This window comes from Boleophthalmus pectinirostris, unplaced genomic scaffold, assembly GCF_026225935.1.
Source record: "Boleophthalmus pectinirostris isolate CB_2022bp ecotype Guang Dong unplaced genomic scaffold, ASM2622593v1 HiC_scaffold_13, whole genome shotgun sequence".
Classification (NCBI taxonomy): domain Eukaryota; kingdom Metazoa; phylum Chordata; class Actinopteri; order Gobiiformes; family Gobiidae; genus Boleophthalmus; species Boleophthalmus pectinirostris.
The window spans coordinates 22648917-22669306 of NW_026571036.1; the positions used below are offsets into that span (position 1 = coordinate 22648917).

Genomic DNA, 20390 nt, shown 5'->3' on the forward strand with positions numbered 1-20390 from the left:
AATATCTATATTGATATTAAATTATAAGCAGTCTCACATTAGGCTACTGAAGCACGTAATCATTGTAATTAAGTTGAAAAATAAAGTAACATTATTTGGTAAATTATAAAAATTAAATCCATTACAATACAAAAGGTTATATCGTTGTGAACATACATCTGAATACTGATCCCAGGTCAGTTCTCAAGATATTTGCAGTGTCACTCAATCCTGGACTATTGATTCAGATTATATTAAGATTAATATGTAGGGACCAAAGATCATCTCCACTGTTGGAAAGACAGTTGCAGCTTTTGCTCTTTTGTTTAGTCCGTTTCACTGCATCCAAAAGTATTTTACTGGTGTTTTTGTGCTGAACAAATGTACAGTCTCGTATGCTTCTGAGTGAGTGTCTGAGGAGAGAGAGAGTGCACGTGCATGTGTGTCTGTGTGTAAATAATAAATATCTTGGCATTCAAAATACAACTTTGTGAATAGTTTTAGATCACATGACACCATTGTTGAAGATGGAAAAGTACAATAAAATAGTTTGCTATTTCTTTGGTGGACTGTCGTGAAAATCAATATAAAGTGTGGAGGACAAGTTCATTTAAGTTAGTAAAGACCTACAAGTCACACTTTTTGGGAGGAATGTATTTTATAAAATCAGAGACCAAGAACACACATTTTATCTTGAAAGGACAGTGTTAGTAATAACAATAGAACAGAGAACAACAGGCCATTAACGCAAGACATTAAGTTATTCAGATAGCTATAGCATAAACCACATAACATAACAAGTTTACCTAAATCCACTGAATTCTTCACCCTTGGTGTCACTTCTGAGCAACTCCGTGACATTCAGAGGCAAGTTATTTTAATAGATCCTTGGGTAAATGGAAAGTTCCAGGAAAATTGCATGGCGCATCCTCCAGGTTGCCGTGAAGCTGTGTTCGCCATCCGCGCCTTTAGCCAGTCCCTTATAAGTTTCTCGCTCACTCCAAACTTTCTTTCTGCTGCTTGATTATCATTTAAAATTTTCATTGGTACAGAAGTATTGGTGCAATCGACTGGCATGATACAGACAAAACAGCGGCTCTGCAGGAGACATGCGCAGTAACAGTGGTACAGGAAATAGAAAAATAGATTTGTTTAATCAGATTTAGAATTTTAAATGCTGGTGAATTTTTCACTTTTTTAACCTTGAAAAAAAAAAAAAAAAATTCTTATTCTAAAGTTGCTGAATTTTGCAGTTAACATTTTCAATGTGCTTAAAAATTCAAAATAAAAACCTATTAATCACATATTTTCAAGACCTCAGTCTAAATTCAGAGTACAGTCCCTGACAAAAGTCTTGTCGCTTATCCATTTTGTAGAAACAAAAGCTTATAACTTGACTTTAAATTAATCGATTGGTTTTAGAAATGTCTCATATGAAAGCTAAAACCCTCCCAAATTATGCTAAATAAACTAAAATAAATTTGCTTCACTGAAGAAAGATTGATCATTTAATGAACAGAGAAAGGTCAGATTTTGGCAAGACAAAAAGTTTTGTCGCCTACAGAAAATTGAACAGATAATTTACTTCAAATACAAAAATATGTTGCATAACGTCAGTGAATTAAGTAGTGGTGCTGTGAGATCCATATTTAATATCTTGTATGACTTCCATGAGCTTCAAGGACTACATCCATGCGGTTCAACAATGATTCATACAATTTGTTGATGAAGTCATCAGGAATAGCAAAGAAAGCGTCTTACATGCCTCCCAGAGTTCATCAAGATTCTTTGGTTTTGTCTTCCATGCTTCCTCTTTCATTCTACCCCAGACATGCTCAATGATGTTCATGTCTGGTGACTGGGCTGGCCAGTCCTGGAGCACCTTGATCTTCTTCACCTTGAGAAACTTTGATGTAGAGATAGAATTATGCGATGGAGCACCATCCTGCTGCAAAATTTTACCCCTTTTATGGTTGGGAATGTAAGAGGAGCTAATACTTCTTGATATTTTAGGCTATTAATATTGCCTTCCACCCTGCAAATGTCTCGCACAGCCCCATACTGGATGGAACCCCAGACCAGGATTTTTCCGCTACCATACTTAACTGTTTTCTGGGTGAATCTTGGATCCATGCGGGCTCCAGTAGGTCTCCTGCAATATTTGTGGCAGCTGTGATGTAATTCAACCGAGGATTCATCTGAAAAATCCACCTTCTGCCACTTTTCCAGTGTCCATCCTTTTAGCAGGCTGTGGGACTTGGCAAATGCCACACGGTTTTTTAATTGCCTTTTGTTTAGTGCTGGTTTCTGTGCACTGATTTGACCATGGAGGCCATTTCAAGACAGAATTCTACAAACTGTTCAGGTTGACACAGGGACTTGAGGTGACCAGGCCTGGTGGAGTCTGCTGCAGTGGAAAAGGGGCTGGCCTTGGATTTTCGAATCAACAAACGGTCCTCCTGAGCAGTTGTCTTGCGGGGTCTGCCGGACCTGGGCTTGTCAAAAACATCTCCAGTCATTTCAGATCTTTTTCTTATTCTTTGTACTTGACGCTGAGACACATTGAAGGTGTCAGCCACCTCAGCAGTGGATCTGGTCTTCAGCCTCTTGATAATTAACGCTTTGGTCTCAGGGTGGATCTTAGGCATGTTGTCAGAGGTCAAGTTGCAGTTGATGTGAAGGTCTGGTGTGCTGGGGGTCTTTTTATACACACCCACTAACTGATTGATCAGTATCTGATCACAGGTGAGGCTGTAATCTAGGATTGGGTGCATCATATGACAAGGCGACAAGACTTTTGTCTTGCCAAAATCTGACCTTTCTGTGTTCATTAAATGATCAATCTTTTTTCAGTGAAGCAAATTTTTTTTTGTATATTGAGCATAATTTGGGAGGGTTTTAGCTTTCATATGAGACATTTCTAAAACCAATCGATTATTTGAAAGTCAAGTTATAAGCTTTTGTTTCTATAAAATGGATAAGCGACAAGACTTTTGTCAGGGACTGTATAAAATGTGCTGTGAAAAAAATAAATGTAGGCTATTTCTTATTCGGCTTTCTTTTCTGTGGGCGCGATTTGCAGTGAAGAAATCAGTTTGATAAGGCTAATATTGGCAAACAACCGTTCCTGTTGGTTACTTGAACTAATTTAGGATTGATAGCTAATGCCTTGTTATGTTAGCAGATCTTTTGCACTGCAAAAGTTACACTCTGAATCTAGACAGTTGAATTTGAGAACTGTACATTTAAAAAAAGAATTTTGATTAAAAATAGAACATATGTTGAAAATTCAGCCACTGAAATTCAAAATGAAAGCAATTCCAACATATCTATTTCAGGGTTAAAAAATTCACCAGCATTAAAATTACAATAACTCGACGAAACTTGACGAAACTAATTGTCTTCCATAGAAAATGTATAGGTAATTTACTATAATTGAAATAAAGGATTCTTAGTAAGCTACGATTACCGAGTGTTGGTCAGTGACTCATGTTTATATCGAAGGCATAATAAAAATTGGATTATGGGATGCTAATATTAACATAAATCAAATTATATTAAGTGAAATGCTTCCAAAATATCGAAACAGGACAAAAAAAATCCCCCCAGCAACTAGACACAAGTAAACTTGAGATCTTGAATGCTAGAAAATTTAAAAAGTAGACACTTTTAATCTTAATAATAAATAACCCAACATAAGTTTGACTGTTCTTTTGATTTTCACACACTGGTAGTTGTAATGAGCAATTTAAATAATAAGATAAAGGCAAACTATATTTACCACTATGTATTTTTTCTGGTGGAGGATGTGCCACCTGCTTGTCTCCATGGAGATGTTAGAAGGTTCCAAAATATTTATCATAATAATAATAAATAACTTATCTATTTTCCAGTTCATTTCAGTTACAGCTTATAACTAGAAAAAAAAGAATGCATTGTTACTGTGCCTGGGGTCACCTCTCCACAAATCTGACCAGGTTGCATCACCTACATGACTCCAGAAAGAGAGACGTTTAATGCCATACTAAGTAATATTTCAGGCAATAGCATCTTCACAGAGACAAGCAGGTGGAGGATTGTCCATCAGTGTACCTTTAAAGAGACCTCAAAACACAGAGTCAGCTTCAGGTTTTAGAATGATTAATTATTAAGACAATTAGGACAGCTGCCATAGTGATTAACAATTTAAAATTGCATTGCAAAACTTTTTTGAGGGTCCGTCACCTGCTTGTTTCCATGGAGATGTTAATGCTTTACTTGGAATGTTCCTGGATGACATTAAACACATCTATGTACCATGAATTAATTATGGGAGTTTTTATTGCCCAAAAGTACATTGTCTCTGAACAGGGCTGCCATTCCACAGATCTGAACTGTAATGTAACCTGTAGTTGAGATAGAAAGTCTCTACCAAAATTCCAAACAAAGCAATAACATTTAAAACAGTTGAGTATAAGATGAAACACATCAACTGAATAGGTTACATTAAATCTTAAGAATAACATAAATGTGAAAGAAAAAGACCACCAAAAGTCAAATTGTCAGTGCGTTTAATTTGTGTTTATCAATATATTTCCTTTTTATTGCTATTACAAACTCTTTCTCCTATGTCCACTCCCATAGCTTCATTGATCAACCATAACACTGGTCATATGCCGACACATGGGCAGCAAGGAAATACACCTCATGGAAGGAATTTGGCTGGAGTCAAACCAAATGTAGCTTATTCGTGAGTATATTCAACAAAGTGCCAATAACCATCATTCAAAATTAAAAAGAGAGAAAAAACATTATGTGCCCAAATACAGGGGCCCAACAAGACATTTAAAAAAGGTATAAAATACTCATACGTAACTCAAAGGACACAATAGTAATGTACATCATATTTAGAACCACTGTGTTACCACTGGAAGAAAATTGGAATAACATAACAGCTACTACAGTGAGCTACGAGGGTACGGTGACTCGGAAGGGTCAGATTTAAAGCACCACAAAGCACAATGACAAACGTTGAAATGTAAAAATATATGTGGGCAGAGGGAAAATAACATTAAGGTATAGTTTACAGGGATTATAGGAAAATATAGCTGGAAGATTAGCCTATTGTGCAATGTTTTAAGGTAAAAGCAGACCCATCAATGTAAGAAAAATAAAAGAATAGAGGATATGTAAGAGGAAGTAGCTGGTTTGAGATTGGATGTAAGAAACCAGGAAGTAGCTTTAAATTAAACAGGAATATTACACAGCTTTGAAACCGTTTTTGAAGCAAAGCTATAGGACAGCAGAGTAATGCATGTCTAACTATTGGTTTTTCATACAATATTACTCAAATAGAAGTCCATTATGTTCTATATCTATAAAGCTGAAAGGATCAAGCTATCTCATAAGACGTTATTTCAATCTCAATGGCACTGACAGACTACATGTGAAAAAATGGTCCATTCATAGGCAACAAAAAGTAAAAAGTAAATTCAGTATAATAATTTGTATGTATGTTAACCTTCACTATTTCTTTGATTATTGTTAGAATTGTTAATTAACTTGAGTCTTAATTATTCTGAGCTGGTATGATTACAATTGTTTCTGATAGTGTTTAGCCCTTAACAGATAAATCGTTATAGTTTTTTCTCTGCGATGTTTCAACATTATTTTCTTGAAAACAAAAGAAGTGTAAAAATAGTAGTAGACGTGTTAAGCTATATAAGCATTACATAATACATTAGACTACGGTTTGCAAAAAACATAAAAGATAGCAAAAATAGTATGTCACATTAGATCTATACAAAATCGTCAACACCAATACTTATTTCAGACTGTCTAGGGGTGGGTTTTGCAATAGCAGCATGAGCAGAAGTGACTCAAATGGCAAAGTCAATCACCCATTTACCTAAAGGTTGGCGGTTTGATTCACACTATTTTTGTGTGATTGTGGAGTAATTGAAGAATACATCTTAATGTGAACTACTTTCAATATATCTACAAAGGTTGCTATAGCGACTAGTGCAATAGGCCATAAGTAACATGGTTTTGATTCCACAGCTGATTGTCACATAATCTTACTAATGTGTGAAGAGTCTGCAGTTGTATATTTTGCAATCACTATCCAATAATATACATATATAGCTCAAAAGGGAACTCTAAATAGTAAGAATTAATTAGAAAAACTTCTTTCTTTCTCATCATGTTTAGCAGTGGATGTATTTTTTGCATTATTTTGATAGCAATATATATATAACATGACTATTATGTCTTGGTTAAGGTTCAAGTATCACACAAAATGTGAATTGACCATACAAATAACCACTGTAGGGCAGAAATATCACTATATACAGTTTTTGGGGAGATTATGCTACAAATTTCTGTCTTTTAATGTCATTTTTAATAGTTTTATATACTCAGTTTTCTTATTTTGCTAATCTACAAAACAACAATTGCAATAAGATAAATTGTCAATATAACTTCTACCTCTAACCATGTGTGACTATGAGCTAAAGGTGCACTATGTAACTTTTTGGTTGGAGGTCCAACCGTCCTTGTTTCTATGGAGGAATGTCTCGAATGTTCCACAGTATGACATTAAACAGCTCTATTTTACATATATTAAATTACAGGTAATTTTATAGCTCAAGAATCCTTAGAAAAACAGGCATTCTGACTGAGGGGTTACCTCTCCACAGATCTGACCTGTAACTTCGTCTGGTTTGGTCGCCATGAAGATAGAAATGTTTAATGCCATACAGTGGAGCATTCCAGACAAAGAAATAACATCTCTATGGAGAAAAGCATTTGATTGACCCTTCACCAGAAAAGTGTACCACAGTGTACCTTTAAGCGACTTTATGTGACTAATTAACTATAGTCTGTGTTCACTTAAGGCCCAAAGTTACTGGGATTGTCTCTAGCTATCTACCCACACTAACAGAAATGAGCACAAAAGTGCTAATTATTGTTTATCATTTGCTCATGCTTTGTCCCTTCAGGGCCACCGTACCAGGGAGATAATATCTGAGCTTTGGATAAAAACAGGAGAGTACTGGAGGCATAGCACATCACGTGGTCAAAGTCAGTCAACAGTTAGCACCATCGCAGACCGTGTTCGAAAAAAGGGACGACTTACGAGGAGGATACACAAAAACTCCATATTTGCATTCCGTCGGGAGAGAAACAAAGCAGATAAAAGTAAAAAACACGTAGAAGAAGAACAGTTTTTTTATATAGAAGTCTCTGTTTTGGGGTGGTCCGTTGGTATTTCGCACCTCTGGTTTTGAACGCAGATGGATGTTTTTTTAGTCGGGGAAACGTTGGCAGGCCTTCTTCCAGCGACAGGCCGTGCACCACTGGTCCTTACGCTCCACTCCGTACACTTTACGACACTTTTTGGCCTCACTGCGTCCCTTCCTGTACACACAATGGACACATGGAAGACATAAGTTATCATTACTAACTATTTAAGTAGAACAAAACAAACAACCACAAATAAATAAAGCAGTTACATGCTGGGGCTTTAACTACTGTTAAAACAGTAGTAGTATTATGTAGTTGTTTGAAAGGCTGCTTTTTACTTTTTCTCCACTCTGGCCCTTGTGCACCAAACACCAGGAAGCATCAGAGAGTTTGTCTTTAAAGAAATCTTAAGGTGAGATGGGCTGATAAACACAGAATAATGTTTATCTTCTAAGGTTGAGATGGAAGAGCTGCACTTAAAGGGACTCTAAATGTCACTTTAAGAAAATATCACCAAAGTTCAGAAAATACAGAAAGATTCATAAAATTATGTAGTAAACTTCAAAACAGAACAGAAATATTTAAAAAGGAAAATGTTAAACTGTCATTTTTAGAAGGTTCAGGTCCATTCATCCCCCAATGTGTATCAAAGTACCACACTAGAAAATCTGCATACATGAAATAATATATTCATTTAGTGTTTACCTTAGGTTAGTTGGTGGCACAAGTGATCCTTATTAGAACTATTTAATGTAACAGAATGTATGGATAATAAATGTCACTTATTGTCTAACTAAACTAAATAGTGTAACCACTTTTTTGTTCAACTTGTTTTAAGACTATGGGGGTAAAACTTGCACCATAGTCTAATGGGAAACACTAAATGGCTTATAGAATGCTGTCATCTGAAATGCAGGAATATATATTTTCCAGATACAAATAACACTTAAACGAGCTATAGGTTGGGCCATGTACCTGAAGGAGCAGTGGGTGCGAGAAGGGGAGGCGCTCACGGGCTGGAGTCTGTTCTGTTGGAGCCACTGTTCCCCCACACTGACTGAGCGGCAGCGCGGTTTCACCATCTAACAACAGACAACAGCATGAACATTACAAGCTGGATTAAAGCAACACTGTGTAACATTCTGGAGGTGGCCCTGCATGATTCCATTTAAGTAGAAAGTTAAAAAACATATTTCAGGAACATTCACAATGGACGCAGATGAGTTTTATCATTCCATACTATGGAATATTATAGCCAAAGCTACTGACTACTCTATAGAAGGTTCAAAGGAAACATCCTAAATTAAATCCACAAAATGCCCCTGCACCAAAACTAAAAATATAAACATCTCAGAATGATCCTGAAAACAAGGTCAGCATTTGACATGAACATTTTGGTCAAACCCACTTAATTTAAAATGATAAAAAAGGGAGACTCACCGGAGTGTTACTGTGTCCAGGGGCAGTGGAGGGGGCCCAAGGCTGAGCAGTGGAGTTCCTGGGGGCCACAGACACCTGGATGGGACTGCATGCCTGGGAATATAAACAAATACACTTTGAATGACACCATCACTCATCTGGTGAAAAATGGAATAACTGTAATGTGTTTTGTTTAGATTGAGTACTTGTCCTGGTTTGTTCCTGGTTTAGTCCTGAGATAGACTTAGTTTGGACCTAAGTCTACTTTAGTCCTGTTCTAGTCCTGGTTTAGTTCTAGGATAAGTCCCAGTTTTGATGCGCATGTATGAAGATGAATGAAGATCGTACATTCACAATGTACAGGATGCCCTCTAGTGGATAATCTACAGTAAAGCTCAGTGGAGATGCAAGTAATGTCCAAGATCCATTTGCACAACACATCCAACTTTTCCAGCTGTTCAAAAAAGACTGGTTAAATTTGAAATATAAATATAAAAAGTTAAACAAAAAAACATTCTACACCTTTGAGACAATTTTCGCAATTCTCACAAGATCTTGTCCCATGACTCACATTCTTCCTTCATTTTTTTTGTTATAAGTGCACTGTATTACTGCAGTTACTATTGCAAAATCTCACAAAACTCTTCCTCTAACTCATTAGACTTGTCTCTAGTGCAGTGATATTTGGTCTGGTGCTCACATGAGGCACAGAAACCCCCTTTGTTTCTGTGTGTCTGTGTGTGTCTCTGCCTGTGTGTGTGTGCATGTGTGTGTGTGTGTGTGTGTGTGCATGTGTGTGTGTGTGCGCATGTGTGTGCGTGTGTGAGCGAGCGTGAGTGCGCAGCCAGCAGCACCATGACACATACTCCAATGGTGACCTGTGTTTCACCCAGAGCTGCTTAGACAGGACAGACTGTGCACTCTTCTGCCCGGCTTCACTCATCAAATATGCAAACACACTGTAACAGCTCTCACCTTTGTTTAGAGAACACATAAACAAATAATTAAGGGTGTTCCCCCAAGTGTTTGATGGGAAAAGCTGCACATGTCAGTTCCAAGTTTATTATTAAAGGACCTATATTATGCTATATTCTGATCTATGTTATAATGTTGTTTGTTTCATTCACACATATTTTACACACAAACCCTGCATATTTAGGCTCTAATGAACAAAAGGTAAAAGGTAGCTGTTAACTTGAAAACAACCACTTCATGACATCATAAGATGGAACAGAGGCACTTCGAGATTTGGAGATGTAGATATTAGACTAATAATAAAGGGTAACTTAAACATGTGTCGATGAAACACATTTCCAGTTATGTTTTTGATGAGGCATTATAAAATGGTCTAAAGCTCAAAAGAGTTACTTTTGCATAATAAAGGATATATAGTAATGTTGGGTTCGGTCAAGCGGTAACGGAGGGAAACAGGGGCAGATTTTTTACATTCAAATAGCTCTTATTCAGAAACTAGAGGGACTATTGAAATAAGTAAGGTATCAGAATGTAGGAAAGAGTTAACACTCCAACAGGGTAAAGTTAAACCTGTGATATTCTTTCAAGTTGTTGACAAAAAATAAAAAAAACTTCATGTCGGTAACGGAGGGAATGAAATATGCAGCACTTTTTGGGCAATAAATATAAACAGCGATAACGCGATTTTCACTTATATATCCTTAACAAACTGATTTGAATATTTGCTTCATATAGTTTTCTACCATATGGTACAAGATTAGGTTGAAAAACCTCTTACTTTTTGAGTAATGAGATTTTTTATTAAGAAAGGTCATGGTAACGGAGGGAAAAGTAACGGAGGGAAAATTATGCAAGCAAGTAGAAGGTGCATGATTTTACATAATTTGTCAGCTTTTTTCTTCTGAATACTTTAATATTACTTCAAAATGAAAGGAAACTATTTCTATAAAATATGTCAGTCCTTCCAAGCTAATTTTTATCATTTTAAATACATTTTTGTTTTGAAAAATCATGTACCTTCATCAACAGTTCAAAGATCGAATAACACAAGATATGATGAAATACATCCATTTATTTACATGATTTGCAGGTCTTTGAAATTTGGGAAATAATTTTTGTTCCATGTTACATACATGGTCTGTTTAAAACATATGTAACTTTAGAACCAAAAATGGTACAGAAAAAAGGTAAACAGTTTCATAAACTAGAGTACATATGTATCTGTTGAATAAATTTTTATATCAGATGCATTAACTTGAATTTTTGGCCGTGCTGTTATACTTCTGCTTGACTGGGCCCTGTTGTAAATTCTTATGGTATGCTTAGGGTTGCAAATGCAAATCTCTCTTTCCATGACTCAAAATGTTTAAAGGGAGTGTTTTCATTATCAATATTCATAATTCAAACGTATGTGACCTCACCACTTCTGCTGTTACATAATATTTGTCCATGGTAGATGAGTAGCTTGATTAAACAGACACACACCTACACTTACTGATAAATCATATGTCTCTAATATCTCTCTAAAATGAGCAATCTCTCCCTGCATAGTATTAAAGTGTTAACATGTGGGTTCCTCTGAGTTCTGCAGTGTCGTCAGGGGTAACCAAGCCCCTCTCACTGTCACAGAGCATACATGTCAGACTGGGGTAAACATAGGTCACCACTCATGTGCTGTCAGCTCATGCATAAAAAAAAAAAAAAAAAAACACAACAACGGGATGAACTAAAAATACTACAGTTGTTATTATAAGACTAATTTCTCTCAATAAAACATATCTATATTTATTTAATTCTGCCACAGTTGAAGAAGTACCTTAAAAGCATGCATTCTTACTGCCAGTGCCTCTCCAAAGATCTCACCCATAACTTGGTCTCCTGCTTCATCTCCTGCTTGTCTCCATAGAAAAGAAGGTTAAGTTAAATGCAATACTGAGGAACATATCCGTGGAGAAAAGCCTACGACGGACTCTACACAAGAAAAGTTACCATTTAACTTTAAAGATGCACTGTGTAACTTTTCTGATGAAGAGTCACTTGCCGCCTACTTGTCACCATAGAAAAGATAGTTTTGTCTCGGAAGTTCCAAAGTATGGCATTAAATATCTATCCAGCATTTATTCAATTAGGCATATTTATTGCTAAAAAATACCTTGACCTTAGTATTTGTCCTCAAGCCAGAAGGCTGGCAATTCCAACCTTATCTGAAAGACTTTTGTTGTGTACCTTGGCAATGTAAGCTTGCACTGTAGTGTAAACTTATACCAAAAAGCACATGGTTGGCAACAACACTGAATAAAAAGTCACTGGGCAACAGTGTTTACTTGATAAAAGAAGACAGAATAATTGAGGACAATATGAGGCAAATATTGGCTGTGAATTGAACCAAAGTAAATATACAATACAATAAAGGCTTGTGATTTCCATGGCGAGGTGGATACAGAAATCCTACTTCCTATTGAGTTGCTTTGCAAAACCACAATCCATTTAGAGGCTAAGTCAATATTACAAAGCTGGTTTACTGAATGGCTTTTGATTGACAAGTGAGCTTGTTTTATAGAGTAGAAGGGATAAGGTATGACTGACAGTGAGATACAGACAGTGGACTAGAACAAAAAACAATATGGCTGAAAAGATTAGGACAAAGCCTGTCAATAAACTGATTCAACCCCCACAGTACTACCATCTAACTAATGACATCATGGGTGACATAGATTAGGTGATAAAGGAGACTATCTGAAGTATGTTTTTATGCTTTGTTACAATGCTGTGTAGCTTGTGTGTATTAAATACCTCTGTTAGTTGCTTGACAGCTAGAAAGTAGGGGTTCAAATTAAGGAATCTCAATTTTGGCTCTATTCCACTGTGACAATGAAACAAATATCATTCACACTTGCGTACACATATCTAATCAAAATTGTGCCTAAACTTTGACTAGACCAGGACTAGACCCTGACTAAACCAGAACCACAACAGGACCAAACCAAGTCTTCATCATGACTAAACTGGTCTTTCAGTCTTTTAGTTAGACATTTTCGTTTTTTACTTTTATTATTTGCTAATGGTTTTGTTAAGTTTCCGCGTTCCTTTGTAGACTGTAGAATATGTATTGTTAATTAGGTCCCAACCAATATGGATTTTTTTGGATCTGATATGATACTGTGAAAATGGGCTTTGGAGGTGCTGATAGCTGATATAACAGCCAATATATATTTAGTGATGTAAAAATTCACTGATAAATCTTCAACTGATTCTAAAGCTTAGAGTTTACTCTATTGGATTTTAAATTGGGTTTATTTAGGCAAAATTTACTGTTATTTTGCGTCTTTACACTCAAATTTAAGGACAGTAGGTAGGTCTAATGGCATTTTTGCATGACATTCTAGCCCATAAACAATAGCTTAAATAAACTACCTCTTAGCCTTTAGCAGTTATCCTAAATGCGATAATAAATGATACGCATAAATGTGGATCATTCAGACCTCTATTTCCCGTTCATTTACATATCAATGCAGGTTCCATTACAAGTATATAGCCACTATAGTCACTCTGTGGGCCAATGTAAGAGAAAACAGGTTGTTAATGTGTGGCAGCTTACAACAGCTAAGTGCTAACCAAGTACAAAGAATGAAAAGTAGCTTCAGAACCGACACATTTGCAACACTCACCACTCATGTTCACTTTTATTTATAGTTAATATCTTAGATCAAACACAAGGGCATTTAAAGCTAGCGCCTCAGTGCTGCCTCAGAGCAGATGATGAGCTCAGACTGGTGTAAACAAGAGCACGTGAATCATGTGACGTGACTCTGGGGGTTCGTTCAGGGCAGTACAGTGTCACAGACACAGACAAATTACTCCGTAGATAAATATTGATGCAGCGTCACGTTAGGACATTTATCTGCCTGTAAATTGGATTAAATAGAGATAATATAGGGAGTCTAAGTTTTATAACAAGGTATAACTTGCCCATGAGCCCATATCAGCTAGTTGACCTATAGTTGATACGTCTCCGAGTGCCCGTATCAGTCAATAGTATCGGCCAACCAATAATATCGGCCAGACAATATATTGGTGGAGCCTAATTAGGATTATCCCATATTTAAAATTTGGTTATTTCATGTTTAGTCCCAGAATTAGTCCAAATATAGATTAATTCGAAATGGTACTGCGGAAAACAAAACATCCACAATGCATACTTCAGTTACAATACAGTAAGAAAGTTGCCAATTGCTAGAGGAAGGGCATAAAACTATGCTCAAATTGCCACATACCTGGTAGAGATGTTCGGAGTGGATCTGCCAAAAGCTGCTGGGGGCCGACTGGCTGAGGGTGCTGGGTTTGCTGTGTCCTGATCCAGAACTGGAGTTGGACCTGGGTCTGTGTGCAGGAGGTATCTGAAGTCCAGTACCTCCAGAAGAACCACAAGCGGGGGCCCAACCAATGAGCGTGGCCTGCCCCCCCACCAGCTGCTGTTGCTGGGGTGAAGGGGACAGAGCGATGGAGGTATCTACAGCCTCACAGGAGATCTTGGTGTAATAAAAGTCCTCCTCTCTGTGAGACTGCTCTGAGCCACTATAGGACAAATGGGGGACAGACAGACAGAAAAGAGGCGATCTTAGAGAGGTCCACATGTTTCATCACTTCTACCAGACACTGCTTCCTGAAAATTTCATCTGCTCTTAATGTTTAATGATGCTTTCAAAAATCTCCAGTCTGGAAAGATAGAGCTCAAGTTTACACAATGTCCTTTAAAATATTCCACGTTCCTGACTCCTCTGATAGAAAAATTTTAATAAAATCATAAAATCTATTGTATAGCTGGGCAATATGACAAAAAATACATGTTTTTTTCCCCTATTCAATTATCAGTTTTTTTATTCTATTTAATTTGTCTAAATAAAAACTTTAATTACTTGTAGTATTAGTCAAATCTTTTGGTCCAAAGTCTGAGCACTACTCTATATGTCGTTACTGACAAAGAACTGACTGTAACCTCTTGGTTAAAAAGACACAAGCTGATCACTGATGATTACAAATCACATGTGTCTCTCATATTAAGTGGGTAACAATGCATATTATAGGTGCAAGTCCTCTGCCCAGATTGTGAGTGCTGAGACAGAAAGAGCATCTCTTGTTAAAGGATCTTGTTAAAGATCCTATATTACACAAAATTGAATCTTATGGGCTTTTAGCCATGTGATGTTACTTCTTCAAATACATACCTGGAGTTGTGTTTTGTTTTCACACATGTTTGACTAATCCTTTATTAAGAGTCTGTCTACAGCTCTAAAACTCAAAATGCCCTGTGCCACCTTGTAATCTAACAGCTACCTTTTACCTTTAATTCAGTAAAGATAGGTAATTCCAGGGCTGAAATCATGTACATGATTCATAGTGAAAGTGTATAGAGTTTAAAAACACAGTAGAGTCCTTCTTGTATTACCACATGACATCACAAGGTGGAACAGAATGTTATCCATTTGAAAGAAGAACTCAGTCTAAATATGTCTAAATCTAAATATGTCTAAGTCTAAATAACAAAACACAACTCCAGGTATGTTTTTGAAGAAGTAACATTATGATCACATCGTAAAAAAGTCAAAGTGACTGGATTAATGACAGTGTTATACAGATGTGGCATTATATTCATTTGTGTAATGAAATTGTAGCTCACCCCAAATGCAGCACCCGGATGTGTCTCTTAATCCCCACAGAGGAAGTCAGCACTTTGCCACAGTTGGGCCACAGACACTTGTAGACACCTCTGAACGAGCTCTGGGAACAGAAAATAAAATAAAAAGTTACAAACTGAGTCATGGCTTTGGTTGTCTTCTGGACTGGTTTTAATGTAAAGATAGATTTTTGAGGGGTTGGGCTGTTGTTAAATGCAAATTAAAACAAAAACAAGTGGATTTACTTAGCATTTTGAAGCCAGCATTTCACTATCAACCAGACAGGTTCTTCAGAGTTGTGTAGGTGACTGCTTGTCGCTGTTTCATTTTAACTTGCTTATCATACTTACTGAATGTCTCAAAATTTGCATCAATTAGTTGTATTTATGCACCCATAAAATACCTTTTCACTGAACCCTTAAACCCCTCACACCATACCAATAAATAGTCATATACTGTACCTAAGAAATATACTTGTTATGTATACCACCTATTTGGTTTATCTGGGAACTACAATCATGAAGAAAGAAAGAAAAGTCAAAAGTGTGGTTTGGCCACAGACAATCATAGACGCAGTGTGGTTTGGTATTGTTGGTGATACTGACCTATTTAGAGAATGGGTTTTCATCATTTCAGTTTCAGAATTGATGAAGTAGTAACAATAACATTTTTTTAAATCTTGTTTGTTACTGAATATGCCCTGTTGTGAAAAATATCAGTCAAAGACTACAAGCTGGTATCCTTTCTTTACATTTGCAAAACAGGAAAATCGCTTCCCTAACTACAGACATCATAAGAAATCCAGAGACAGAGACTGAACATTGTGGTAAGTACTTTTGGTCTTTTGGCGTTGTGCTCGTCCGCCTGCTCCATCTCCATGGGTAGCCCCTCGTCAGGACTACTGTCAGCCTCGATTACGGACGGTGAGGGGGCGGGGCTCACGTTGCCATGGTCCCAGCTCCAGTATCCACTACTGCCACTGTCGGACAGCTCGCCCCCACCACACTCCATGTCCACGGACGAGGAGGACACGGCTATAAGGATAACACAAATATAGATTTATAAAAACTCAAATATGACAGATTATTTTGTAATACAGAGGTGAGGCAGTTATTTTTTGCCAATGGCATACAGTGATACAGGCAGAGTGTCTGGCCCAATGACACAACTAAACAGATGATGCCACTAGCAGTTCCACTCCTACACCTTGGTCTCTGATGTTTGTACTATGCGTTCTAGTTTTACCTGCAATATCTCATGATAATTATGAATAAGTCACCTGCTTGTCTCCATGAAGATGCTATTGTCTAGGCTGGAATGTTCTGTAATATGGCATTTATCAATCTTCACGGAGACAGGTATTTCAGGTATTTTAAACAATTAAATGAGAACTTTGCACATTCATTTCATGAAGATGGGTGCGTTGAAAGTGAGGAAGAAGCCCAACATAATTCAGTAGAGCAGGGAAATACAAAATCACTCAAACATTGATGAATCACAGAATTAAACTCTGAGTAAATTTATGACGAGGGACATGATCATATCATGTTTTAAAACTCTTTTGTATAATATCTCTCATTTAAAAATCTGTTTATGCAGTGTAATGTGGTTCAGACCTGGTCCTTGGTCGGTCTGGGGAGGACTCTGCACCACTGGACTACAGGACAGACTGGTCAAGACCATAGCAGCCATGATCTCATCCATCTCCACTGACTCAGGGCTGCGGAAACTGAACACATACAAAAATACCAATTTAAACCCCTGTGGTGATCATTACAGTCTCAAATCAAATATCAATATAAGTACATTCAAATGATCAGACACCTGCCCCTCACCTGCAGGATGTGTCTCCGTTGGTGATTTGCATGGAGGGTCCCAGTGACAGGTTGGTCCAGTTTGAAGTCTTGTTCAGTTCCCCCTTTCCAGTCTGTGCACATACCTGAAGACATATGAAGACATACTTGTAATAACAAGTATTAAATGGCCACTATAGAGACTAAGAATAACTAAGCAATAACTATAAGATGTAGGGTTGAATGCTTCTGGATAAATATCAAACTGAATTTTTTCTGAAATGCATTACAGTTGTGTGTTTTGATTAATGTTTAAAAGGTAGGATTCTGTTCAAAGTTCAAACTTGAAACACACCCAGAAGCATTAAGATTGAAATAGGAACTGCTAAACTTTTTGATAATCTTTGTAGAGATCTAAACTACAGGGTTACATCACAAGAGTTGAATTTGTGCAATATAGGGCCTTTAAATAATGCCAGTCTTTCAGATTTGCTAAATATCCTAAACATAGAGCGTGCATTGACCTGCATGTCAGGGGCTGTGGTGGTGGGTTGTCCTCTCTCCTCTGGTCCCATAGCTGCCATGGTGCCACCGCACTCAGTAAAAGGGACTCAGCACTCAACACTGCTCCCTACAAAAATTAGGAACTAAAATCAATGGTTGAAATTTGGGCTCAGAATTTTAAATGAGACCAAGATTTAGGCATTTCTAATTGTCAACAGTCACATTTTTATATAGCACTTTTCCACCTTCAAGGCACTCAAAGCACTTTACATCAAGGAACCACTCACCCATTCACTCACACATTCATACACCAGTGTATGCAGACACTGGGGGCAAGATGGGTTAAGTGGCTTTCATTTCATGCTCAGGACTTTCAGTAAAAGGCCTAAGCTGCAACAAAAAAATAACATAATGAACCAATAATTAGCCATAGAAGTTAGTTATTCAACCTTTTACAGATCAAATCTTATCATATTACAACTAAAATAACAAAAAGCTCCCCACTTTTGCAAAGAAAATGTACACATGATAAATATAGAGCCCTAAACTATTTTGTTCTAGCTTTCATATACTAAACAATAACCCGATATAGTAACTATTGTGACAGGCCTATGCCCAATCATATCTGAAATATGTGGGCAGCCTCATGTTTGGGAAACATAAAACAGTACACCCATAGTACGCAGATGCCATGCAAATACTATTCGTTTATCGCCAATTAAATCAGAAGTTAATTTGATTATCTCAGAGCAGCAGGATGTCGACAGATCTCGCGTTTTATTACCGGCAGGAGGACGTTGGTGATAATGTGCTCTTCAGACTTAATCTCTGGTTTGGGTGCCTTCACTGAGGCCTGCAGCTACAGGGGTAAAATGGGGTAATAGTGCATTCAGGGAACACAAGAAAAAATGTCTACTGCATATCTACAGCAACCTAGAAATTCCTTTAATTACAGTGTATGGAATGAAGGCAGGAAATTGGTATTGGTAATAATTTACTAAATATAAATCATAAGTGATAAAACTGTGCACTATGGGTTTTAAATAACAAATGCAAAATTTTCCAGATTTTCATAAAACATTTTTGTATATTGCTGGCAAAAAAAAGAAAAAAAAGAAAAAGAAAAAAACTGAACCCATAGCTTCATTTTCTTTGAGTAGCATGCATGATGTTGGTCAATTTAATTTTATTTTTATCTAGAAATTTGCCTTGGAATATTCTATTAAGTATTCAGTTAATGCATTTGCTTTCTTTACTGCTAATACCGCACTTAATAAATACATTCATGTAAGGGCAGTTTATGCAACATTTCTTTAAATTCAAGGCATTTTTTTTTTCTTTTTAATTAGTCCAACCTAGGCCTATTCATTCTAGCACACTGTTACTGCTTTTGCCTTCATATTTATTGCACCTAAATGAATTGAAATGGGGACAACCCATTTCTCCTTTTTTTCTCTGTGCCTGAACGTATCTCAAAGCCCATTTTCCTGCAGCTCTCGACCAATCAGCGCCGAGGATCCGTAGTAAACAAGCAGCGGTGCGTGGGAGGAGCGAGGCCTGTGATTGGCTGCGTTCGGATTTCGCTGTACACACCTCCGCGTCTGCAACGTGTTCGGACACGAGTTTCGCCGGGAGGGTCGGAGCAGGACGCCCGAATAGCGAGGAAAATGAGATCTTTAACTTACAAAAGCCAACGAGCAACCAATAAAACTGCTATAGCAACACCGATCACAATATTTGTGTAAAAAGTGAAACTGTGCATGTTAAGAAAGAAAAATATTGTCAAAATAAGCGAAAAATGGTTGTTGAGATCCACCAATGAAAACAAAACTACCCCTAAAAAATGACGCTTGCAATTAAATAGAAGCTCATTTGAAATGCACAAATTTGATTACACATTTTCCAGTAACATGCAGCAAAATGGATAAAAATAGCACAAAATAATGCGCATTAAGCTTCAAATAGTCGTGTGTTTACCGATTGCATAGCCAAAGACGCAATCAAAACCACATATTCAACGATCAAAACTACCATACGCATAAATGTTAAGTTTATTCAACATTATCTGCAAAATCTGTCGAGTTTATTGTGTTGTAAACTGACTCCATCGCTGTTCTCCACCCGGCAACGCAGATTTAAGACGAAGTGAAAGAGCTCCCCCTCCCACCCTCACCGAGCCAAACGAAAACAACAATTTTACTTCGCCTTTTCCGCCATAAACTCTGATTTTTACGCACAATGATAGCGTATTTATTGCACTTACAGATCTGGTGTCCTGTCTTGGCACCTCGACCGGGCTGGTTGGCTCAAAGTTGGCCGTCAGTCCACCTCCTCCTCGCCGGCTCGATGTCTGTCTACACCGGGGAGAAGCAGCCGAGGAGCGAAGGGGGTGGGTCGGAGCGGCGCCTACGTGTGCGCGCTGATCGGACCAATGCCGGGGGGTGACAGCTGTACACGAGATCCGAGCCTACTGCGCGACCACCGTCCACAAAAGGATGATGTAGGTGAGGGGTTACCAGCAGCACAGAAGCGGCAGTTGCATCCTCCTCCTCTCTCTTCCTGTCCGTCTGTCTGTCTGGTACATGTTTGTCCCCACGAACCCTGAACGCATCACTGTGTTTATCTCATGGTTCCTGTTTATTCTGGTCTGGTTGCATTCACAATAACATGCATTTTCTTCTGTTATGAGTTTTATTCTAATATGCATTAACTTTTGCAACATTTTATTGAGATGCAATGGAAACCTAAGGCATCCACTGCACCCATGTTAAATGCAAGACTCATCATGGCTATTTATATCACTGTGCAGGGTGATGTCATT

General features: G+C 37.5%; 1 protein-coding gene across 1 annotated transcript; it reads right to left on the reverse strand.

Moving 5' to 3' along the window:
• Window positions 1–4237: 4237 nt before the first annotated feature.
• Window positions 4238–20146, reverse strand: znf395b (zinc finger protein 395b). The gene is made up of 10 exons (XM_020917702.2): window positions 19833–20146; window positions 17590–17696; window positions 17108–17211; window positions 16889–17001; window positions 16107–16306; window positions 15275–15375; window positions 13872–14172; window positions 8644–8736; window positions 8179–8285; window positions 4238–7377 (listed from the first exon to the last, which is right to left on the reverse strand). The coding sequence occupies exons 2-10, from the start codon at window positions 17647–17649 to the stop codon at window positions 7266–7268; spliced, it is 1191 nt and encodes a 396-aa protein (XP_020773361.1). The 5' UTR covers window positions 17650–17696; window positions 19833–20146; the 3' UTR covers window positions 4238–7265.
• Window positions 20147–20390: the final 244 nt, after the last annotated feature.